The 10092-nt window shown below is 54.9% G+C and overlaps 1 protein-coding gene across 1 annotated transcript in view; it reads right to left on the bottom strand.

Moving 5' to 3' along the window:
* The window catches only part of ELP3 (elongator acetyltransferase complex subunit 3), a 40281-nt gene extending 32934 nt beyond the window's left edge, over window positions 1-7347 (bottom strand). The window contains exons 1-5 of the mRNA XM_004682534.2: window positions 7252-7347; window positions 4921-5059; window positions 3826-3896; window positions 3035-3098; window positions 1627-1695 (exon numbers count right to left, since the gene is read on the bottom strand). Of these exons, the coding sequence (XP_004682591.1) occupies window positions 1627-1695; window positions 3035-3098; window positions 3826-3896; window positions 4921-5059; window positions 7252-7328 (420 nt within the window). The 5' untranslated portion in view covers window positions 7329-7347. The remainder of the gene's footprint in view (window positions 1-1626; window positions 1696-3034; window positions 3099-3825; window positions 3897-4920; window positions 5060-7251) is intronic.
* Between the last annotated feature and the right edge of the window lie 2745 nt (window positions 7348-10092).

Genomic DNA, 10092 nt, shown 5'->3' with positions numbered 1-10092 from the left:
TTACACCTACAGAATTAGTGGAGATCTGAACACACAGAGAGTTAGACTGGGGAGGGGTAAAGGCGACTTGTGACAGCAGATGCGACACGTAACGCAGATCATCCACCCGGCTCTGTCTCGGCGACTGAGCGGCAGGCCCAGGCCCAGAGAACAGGCCCACCGAGGTGGACTCGATGGAAAGGAAAGAAACAGAAGTAGGTCAGAAAAGCTAGGAAGCAGATTAAATGGAAACAAAGTTTCCAGCGCATGTGAAGATGCTGGGAAGGGCGCAGCCAAGCCTGTGCTACAGAAAAGGGGAGTGAAAGTCGGGAAACAACGCCCCCGGGCCATGCTGCTTTCGCTTGGTCCACTGCAGTCAGCATAGACTCTAACTTGCACAGTACCCGAGTTCCAGAAAGCCAGGCTCACAAACGGGGTGCAAACGAACGTCCCGTGTCAAGGGGGCGCCTCGGTTCATTTTAACAACGGTACCCACAATTCAGTTGGGGAAAAGGCGAAAGCAAGCGCACGTGCGCGTCTCCACACACACGGGCACACGCACCGACACGGGGACACACTGTGCCCACGGCTGTTCGCGGGATACAGAGAGGCACCCCGGCATCTCCCCTGCTTCTCCAAGGCGACCACCCTGAGGGCTGCTCAGTGAGGCTAGCGCACTTCGGCGGAAAGGTGGCCTCTCTGCAGGCCCACATCCGACAGGCATTCCACACGTCTTTTCCTTTCTGGAGAGCAGGCCTGTGGTGCCGCCTATACAGAACTGTCACAACTGATTTTCAAACCACCGCAGTAAATTGTCGGGGCGATGCTCCATCTAGAAACGCCTTTCAGGACGCCACAGCCCCAGCACCGCTGGCGCCGTGGGGGTCGCTCCACAGCAGACGGCCCCGCTTCCCCGTGCACTGGTGACCGCAAGCACAGATGGACCTGGCTGCTCTCACGATGACCACCAGCTCTGTAACCCAGAAGTGCCTCCCCAACCCCGGCAGGGGACACACCCCAGTGCTGCTGCGACACTGTAGACAGGACTCACGTCTTACACACTGAATTAATAAAATTGAGATTTTGTGCTCATGTCCAGATTTCTTGACTCGAGCAAGGTCAAACGTAGCAAACTGCTACATTTGATTTTAATCCACTATATTGAGTCATAACTCACATACCATAAACCTTTCGACGGCCGGCTGGGGAGGCTGACAGATGCGCGGGGCGGTGCGGGCCATTCACACCTGTGACCGACCCCTCAGCCCAACGGCCTTGCGCCCTCACAGCCAGCTGTGCCTGCAGCACTCCAGCACGCTCCGGCCCATGCAGCTAGGAGTCACCCACCCACTGACTGATGTTCCACACGTGCACATTTGTGAATTTCATACCATAGATACCTGTCTACAAACCAAAAGAAACATAAGAGATAATATGAAGCTGTTCATTCATCCCTGAAAAAAGCAGTGTGTTTGACCTTGCTGGGGAACACAAAGTACTCTCCGCCCCTCTGAGGGATAAGGAAACTTACAAAAAATACTCTCAGGTCTTATTCATACAATGACAAGAATGAACTATTCAACTCGAATCAAGCCACAATACCCTCTGTATACAAAATCTCACTTAAGATGCTTTTTAAAGACTGACCTGCTCTATTCGCTGTCTTGTCTGCAGGTAAGGGTCGTATCTAGCACGGATGGCTCGCATGGAGGTTGGCTAAAAAGGGAAAATACGGTTAGGCCTGGTCTGAAACAAACATAAAGAGCGCTTTCAAAAGGGTTATTTGACATTTAATTCTCTACGATTTTGAATATCAAGAACCTGATGTGTGTTCTTTCGGTGTGGCCTCTGTCCCAAGCGTCTCCGGGGATCACATCTACCCAGCTTTACGGAACACCTGAGCCCCCAGGATCACCACACTGTTACACTCCTCGGACACAGGTGTGCCCACACCAGGCACTTGGTGAAATAGCCTTTGAGCAAGATTACTGGGCATGGTGTGAGTTACCAGGAGTGAAGCAGCCTCAAATCATGCCATGGGAGCAACAACGCAGATTTAAAATGATCGCTGAGAGACACTGTTACTGGAAAAGGCCAGGGAAGGCTGGCACTGTCTCCTGTGGAAGGCAGGACCAGGCCCGTACAGCCAGCACGGCTGGAGAGGTGTACCAGGAAGGAGAAGACACTAAACGTCTGCTGAAAAGAGCGGCATGGGATAGGGGTGAGAACCTTCCCTTAAAGATTTTCAGAACCATGGAAAAACACGGGAAACAGGAGCAGGAGAAGCACAGGGTTTGCGCTGCCCCCCTCGGCCCCACCCATCAAGCCACCTTGTCAAGCGGTCTCAGAGCACTTCTCTCTTGCTTTACACTCAGTGACCCGGATTACAAACCCTGCTCCCACCTCTCCCTAGTTCCCCCAGTTTGCTCCACAGCACCCCTCACCTCCCTGCCACAGGTCTTCCCTCTGCTGGGCTGCTCTCCCGACCTCCTTGCCATGCAGCACTCAGGCTAACCTCAGAGACGCCTGCTCACCAGGGCGGGCGCCCGCCAGCGCTGCCCCTACTCGGTTTCACTTCTCCCTGAGCAGTCCCAGTTCCTGGCAGCTCGCTCTGGTTTGCTTGTTTACTGTTTACTTCCCTGTGGAAGGTCGATTCTGTAAGGCGGGGCCATGTCTAACCGTCACAGCTGCGGTGGCTGCACAATGTGGTGCCGGGGAGCGGGGAGGGGGGCTGCCTCCTACCAGCGGGTGCCTCAGGGCCTCTTAAGCCTTCCTGGCCTCAGCTTCCTTGCCCCCAGACTGGGGTAATGACAGTGCTGCCCTCAAGGCTGTGAAGCTGAAAACTATAAAGCACGTATTTAAAACAGCGTTTGACACGTTAACAATCACGCTTACGTGTTAACTCCAGCAAAGAGCGATACACGTCACTAGGAGATGCTCAGCAAACTATTTATGAATGAGCAACTTTCACAATGGGATAATAAAAAAACTCTTCACAAACTCTACCTGTAAAAGCACCACAACACGTGCCATGACACTTCCAGGGGCCCATTACCTCATATCCCGTGTAGGACTGGGTAGAATACTCGAAGTCGGAATCGGGGCCGCCGGGGCAGTACCTGCCAAGACAGGAGCGGTGGGTGGGCGGTCAGACGCGGGCGCTTGCCAGCCCCGGCAATGAGCTGCAATCCGTGAAACTGCCATCACTCGGGCTCCCTTCTTGAGCCCCAGGCGGAGTCTGCTGCTGCAGGACCGGCGCGCAGTTTGTACTGACAAGCAGACACGCGCGCAGGGGCTACATCCCGTCAGCTCAGAGCCTGGAACCCAGGCATTTGAGAGACCTGGGGGAGCGAGCGGGCCAGCACCTTCTGAGCGTGGGCTGAGGCTTGCAGGGCTCGCTCTGGTAACCAAATCTTTCTCCACCTAGGGTCATGCAGTCTTCTGGTATTATTATTATTATTATTATTTTTTTACAAGTACCTAAACTTTGAAAGTTTAAATATTACTTATAAAGATAAGTTTTTATTTTTGTATATTTCTGATGCAGATTTAGGTCTAGTTTCTGACATTTGGGTTTCTGGTAACTTATAGCTCCACACTTCATTTATCAAGTTAACAGAACGCTGAGTGTTTCGAGGTCTGAGAATGATGTATGTTCATTGTATACTGCAACAAATTAAAATCTTCATTTGTTCCCATTTTCAAGGCACCGAAATGCTATTAGTGGCTGCTCGTTTCAAAGAACTGACGTAGGAAGCTACGAAATCAACATCCTAAGCACTCCCAGTATGCAGGCCAGGACTCGGGGGCACGTAGACACACAGGGCGCATCAACCCAGTACTTACACACATATGTTTCCTGTAAAACTGATGTGTGGACACCGGTGGGGCTTGCACATCACAGCCACAACCGCGATCTACGGAGAGCAGGAAAGCCGTCAGTCACCAGCACAAATCCTGCAAGGTGGGGCCCTCGGGAGGCCGGAGAAGAATGCAGAGTGGCTTCCAAGGTACTGGCAAAGCTGTTTTCAAGCCTCGCTCCAAAAGGACATCCGTAACGGGACAAGCGGAAAGTCCATGCCGAGAGCACAGGACGACGTGGGACCACTCCTGCGACGCCCACATGTCGCCGGGCTACCCAGAAGGACACCTGATTCAGCCAGCTCAAGGGACAAGCAACAAAGTAAGTTGCATGAAACCTTCCAAACAGGCCCAGGAGAGCCGGAGGGAGCGCCAGACTGAGGAGGCTGAGGAGACAGGCCACACAACAGGCGCCGCCTGAGCGGCGGGCACTGACCGCCCAGGGTCTGCGGGCCGGCACCGGGACAGGCTCCTACCACTCTGTGCACATTCAGGGTCTCTCCGAGCTGGTCGCGGCACAACCCAAGGCCCTGTGGCTGTCCCGAAGGAACGACCAACTCCCTCATCTGGGCACTCACTGTGCCCTGCACCCGCTGCACCTACTGCCCAGCTCCTGCACCCGTGACTGTCCAGTGACTCTTCTCCGGCGCTGTGCGTGGCACTGGCTGTCCAACAAGCTCCGGCCCACTAGCTAGTCTCTTTCACTGCAGGGCCATCTCATCTCCCCGTTGTGCTGACCGTTCACAACGACCTTACAAGGGCAGACGATTCTGCACCATTAACTACCTTTAAATGTGACTTTGGAGAACATCAGTTAGAGCGGAAGCTCACAAAGGGAGCAACAGTCACCACCCTGAGAGTGTCACCACGCCTCCATCTACGTGGTCAGCTGGTCTCCAGCACAACACTGCCCCCTCCCTGGGCCCTCACAGCACTCTGCACGGCTCCACTCCAGCAAAGAGCGCAACGTGTGGATTTCACTGGCCTGCACCCCCAAGTCCACCTCCCGGGAGCTGCATGGCGACAGACATCTCTGGTGAACAGGACACCAGTCCGCAGCTCATGAACCAAATCACTTACCCCACTGGCAGTTCTGATGGGTTTTGCCTTTAACTTGGGCACCAAGACCTTGCGATACTGGGGTGGGACCGCAGCAATGAGGTCCACCAGGCGGGGCTGTGCTGAAAGGCCGTATTTGGCAGCTGTCCTGGTTTTCACCCTGGGAATCAAGCATCGAGCATCATCAGCATCAGATTTCAAGGACAAGCTATCCCAAGGCTGACCCACAAGTAACACCAACTCCCCTGGCCCTCTCACCAGGTGACAGCGGCGGCTTTGTCACTATCAAGGAAACAGAACCAAATTCACGAATGAACAACACCCTCTCCTCACTCTAGCGCCCCAGAGGGCCAGTGACCCCATGAGGGCCAGAGCGGAAACACAGTGGAGGCTCACACAGAGCAGCGCTCCGGCCTCCACGGCCTCGTCCGCCTCCCTCGAGCGCCGCAGCGCGGCGTCTGTGCTGACCAGCGTTCGCGGCTCTTCAGGAGCTGACAGGGTGCACCGAGCTCGGCCTCTAGCCGAGCCCTCCTCCTGCCACGACAACCGAAACTCCTCCCGGCTGCAGTGTCTCCCGGTGGAGTGGCAGTGGGGCGCACATGCGGTTTCGAACCAAAAACTTCAAACAAACAACGCTAAAAAAGAAAGCCACCTGGAAGCAAGCAGGAAATAAGTACGTCCCTGACTAATGCAAGCGAAAGAACCGAAAACATAAAACCTAGCAAAGGCAAGGTCGCTACGCCAAGAAACCGAACGTGAGCAGCCCCTCCAAAGCCACTTGCGCCTGCCCTGGCTGGACCCTCACCCTCTGCCCAGAGGCAGCCTTTGCTCGGACTAATCATTCGTGCCTTTGCTCGGACTTGACTGCTTTCTTTTTCGTGTGGCTACTAACCAAGCCCTAAGAGTCACCTTATCTTCCCATTTCAGCCCTTCTAGAAATACCTATGGGCTGTGCCTCCTGACACAGTACACACTTAGGTATCAGGTAGTCTGGTGTGTGTACGAGTTACTTTGTCAACGGTTACTGAAAACTACGTGACCACCCCAGACACATAAATACAGGCATTTCACGCTTTATACCTGCACACGGTCACGAACAAACGGTGCTCACATGCTTTCCTAACCACGAACACCTGTAGCGCTGAAGACAGGCACTCGCTCACTCCAGGGATAATCGAGGCAAGCACGAGCAGACTTCAGACAGGCGGGGCGGCGCGGAGGCCACTCCCCGAGCGGCCAGGCTGGTGCGTGCCAAGATGCAAGGGCAGGAAAGCTCGCGTTCTGAGACAGAGCACGACCTGACAGAAAGCAGATTTGCAATGCAAAGATAAAGTTGGAAAAGTAAGTTGAAGCCAGACTGAGGTCTGAGGAACCTGCAGGTAATCCCACATGCTTTGGGAATATTTTGAAGGTTCCTGCAAAGGGAAATGACAGGAGAAAAATAAAACAAAGAAACAATCCAAAAAGATTAAAGGGTTCCGCATAACAACTGCAATAGTCTAGACTTAGGCTTCAGAGGGATGAAGAGGGAACTGGCAGAAACGAAAGCCAGTCATCACAGAGAAGGGAGGCAAACACAGGCCTGAACCGAGCCTGAGGAGAAGGACCGAAGGATGACACTGAGCTCTCAAGCCTCGGTGAAGTCTACACAAGTGAAAAGCAGTTGTGATTCCCGTCACAAATGTCCACTACGCACAATGTTCCAAGTAAGAGCAGTATGTAGCATTTTATGAAATGGGAAAAGGGCCTCTCTGTGATTAGGTCACAGAAAAGTTGGGGGGCGGCAGAGGGACAGATCCCTTCACTATGGCAGATGGAGACGGGGGAAAGGACGCAGACACGAAAGAGCACGCTTACTTAGGGGCCAGGCAAGGTCCCTGCAGGTGACCGGGGACAGGAGGACGGACACGTCTGAGAAGTTTTAAATGGGGTTGGTGGGGCTCGACGGAGGCCTACAGGGAGCCATGGCTTCCCTGCAGCAGCAGGGATGGGAAGGATGCGAGGGACGAGGTGGCGGATGGCTCCAGGTGCGCTCGGCCCCAGCGCTGGCTGCCGGGCAAATGCTTAACCTACCCCGGAGCCCCATGCCCCACGCAGGGCCAGAGCCGCCACCCCGTCCGAAGCATGAGTTGGCGCACGCAAGGTGTTCCTCACTGAGCAGAACACAGTAAGCAGCGCACGCTGCAAGCATTACGATGCTATGAGGCAATTCTGCCCTCCACATGTAACAAGGAAGATAACAGACTAAAATTCGTAACTAGAAAATGAAACGCAAGCACAGAAGCAGTAGCTGACAATTTCGGAAGAGACCCACTACCGAGCTGGAGGGCCTGCGTGGCCACCGTCACTCACTTGTTGAGGTCGATGTCTTTCCCCTGCTCGTGGGCTTCAATGAGTTGTCTGATAACATCTCCTATGGTCAGCATCATTAGCTCAGCAGGGCTGAGGTCCCCTGGAGAGAGAGTATTTGACAATGCAAAAAAGCATACAATTCAGTACAGTTTTGATATTAGCAGTTTTCTTTCCAAAATCATTCCAGTTACGCCTAATGAACTGCTCAAGCTCACAAGATGCTAAACCTCTTCTGTTACAATTTGAGCCTCTTTTGTCTTCAGTTTATAAGAAACCAGGCTTTGCCAACAGATGGGGAAAGCTCAGTCTGGAAACAGACTTTACGAGGATGACAGAGGAGACACATGCCTGGGGAGAAAGAACCTGCTCACGCAGGCCAGGGCCACAGGAGCTAACAATGGCTTCCCTAGCGAAGCCTACGGGGTTTACAACTGTGATGGGAAAAGGCACAAAATGATGTAAAAAAAAACTATTAAAAAAAAAAAAAGCGTCCCGAGCTCTCCAGAGTTGAAATGACTGATATTTGCGTAACACAACTCACAAGGTGCATTTAAGTGCACCCTTTCACCTGATTCTTTGAACAGCATAAGGCAGAGGAACATTTACCCCTCATAAAAATTCCCCACCGGGGGAAGCATTAAACTCAAAGCCAGGGTCGCGGGTTCTATACCCGTCTAAGGTCTTAATGCATCTCCAAGGTACTACTTGTCCGCCACCACGATCTTCGGCCACCGGGACTCCCCTATCTAAAAGGCAACAGCAGAGGCCATGTTCCCCCAGGACGCCAATCCCCGGTCACGTGCCTAACAAGGGTGGGCACCTGTAAATCAGGCCAATCTGGCTCCTTCTCTCAAGGCAAAAAATGCCAATCTCCCCACAGCACTAACAGCTGTGAGCTATCACCGTGGCGCCGCCAGCAGCTTCCAGAAAGCAGGCAGACAGGTTAATGCAGGCATCAGAGAGCACAGGGGAGACAGCCCTGGGGTGTCTGACGTCCCTGCATTCACTTTGTCTCCACGAAGCCTCACACCAACAGGAAGACAGGCTGCATCTCCACTCTACAGATCTGAAAACTGAAGGAGTGTGAAACTCTCACCCAGGTGTTCTCTACACAGCTTTCACGATATTTTTTCCCCCACTCCCTCTCAGTGAGGGCAAAGTTAACAAAGAATAATCCAAGAGGAAAAGTAAGTCCATCTATTATCAAAAGGTTAAACGCTTTTTTGGTGCGACGCTGGTCAAACCCGCGACTCAGCACTCTGGAGCGGTAGGTGCCGAGCCGGCCTGCAAAGGTGGGGTGGTGGCAGAGTGCCGCGAGGGGTTTCTCTGTCCATTTCAACCAAGGAGCGCCCCCTTTTCCTATTTATACATTGAGAGTCCTCAGTTTCTTTTGTGGGGAAAAAGAGGATTCAGGCGGCTGGAAAGCCACTGTGCGGCCTCTGAAAGCGTCACCTGTAGGCGAGTTGGTAAGACAAGGCTTCACCAAGATGGAAATGGCCGCCGCCTCCCCTTTCTCTCAGAAGGCAAAAGGGCACAGTGAGAGAGCCCGGGGAGCGGAAGGCAGCCTCCCGCCAGGGCTGGGGAAGGAGCAAGTTCACTGGCAGCCAGGCAGAGGCACTGAAATGGGGCGCAAGCGGTAGCCGAAGTTATTTAGACGTGAAAAAGGTTTAAAGAAACAGTAAGCAAAACATACTGAAGAAAATGAGGCCACAAAACCTTCTCCGAAGGTGAAGAAAGTACATACAATCTGGCTACAACGTGAGAGACTCCCGAGAGGCGAGTATCTCAGAAACAGTCACCGGATTTAGAGTTGAAAACCTGGACACACGCCGCCCCCCAAAGAGACCCCTGCTGTCTAGGTGCCAACTCCCTGCCCTGCGTTCCCACGTCCTCGCCTGCAAAGCGGGGACAGAGCGCTCGCGGCACCCACACAAGCCCCTGGAGGATTCTCTGGTGCAAAGCTTTTGCGCCCAGAATGCAGAAGACGCCCGGCGCGGCGCTGGGCAGGCGCTGGGCAGGCGTTGGGCAGGCGGCACCGAAAGACTCCACGGGAATAACGTAAACAGCGCGTTACCGTGAAGTCGGTACTGACGAAGGGGGCACAGGAAACTGGCAGAATGGCAGGAGTTAGCTACCCCAAGAGACGATTTCCAAGTAAGAACAGGAGTTGGTGGCAAGTTAAGGGCAAGCTGCCGGCCGAGGAGAAGCGGGCACTCGCTGCGCTGCCAGCCGCGCCCAGCGGACCGAGGGCAGGTGGCCTTCCCTCTGGGGGCGGGGGTCAGCTCTGGGCTGGGGAAAACCCAGCTCGTTCTCTGCATGGTGGGGTCTCCGTGTGTAAAACGGAGGTGACCCCGACTTCGGAATGACCCGTCAGCGCCCCTAAGAGACCGCGGCTATGGCCACAGCCACGTCGGTTTCCCGAGGGCGACCGCAGACGAGCCGAGGAGGCGGGAGGACCCCGGGCCGCGGCTGAAGGCAAACCTCGGGCGGAAGCCGCACGGCCGCGAGGTGCGGCGTGAAGCCAGCCTCGGCCGCGGAAGAGGCCGCGAGCCTGGGGCCCGCCGAGAGGCCCCGCGGGGGGCAGCTGCCCTCTGGCCGGCACGTGGGCTGGCTCAGGCCGTGGCCCCGTGGCACTCGGCCCCGGGAGAGGCAGGCCATTGCACTCCTTCGTTCCGTGACCCACGTTCCCCTCAGATGGGAGATCCCAGGCCGGGGTTCCCCGAGGCCCTCCGGGAGCTCGGGGGGCTGCGGCGACTGCCCCTGCCCCTCCCCATGGCAGGACAGAGGCGCCCCGGATCTCCTGTGGCTCCCTGCCCTGGGGAGGGCAGCAGTGGCCAGCAG

The sequence above is a fragment of the Condylura cristata genome, unplaced genomic scaffold (assembly GCF_000260355.1).
Source record: "Condylura cristata isolate star-nosed mole 26May11 unplaced genomic scaffold, ConCri1.0 scaffold00014, whole genome shotgun sequence".
Taxonomy (NCBI): Eukaryota; Metazoa; Chordata; class Mammalia; order Eulipotyphla; family Talpidae; genus Condylura; species Condylura cristata.
Note: the sequence above shows the minus strand (reverse complement) of the source record. Positions and strands in the feature narration are given on the sequence as shown.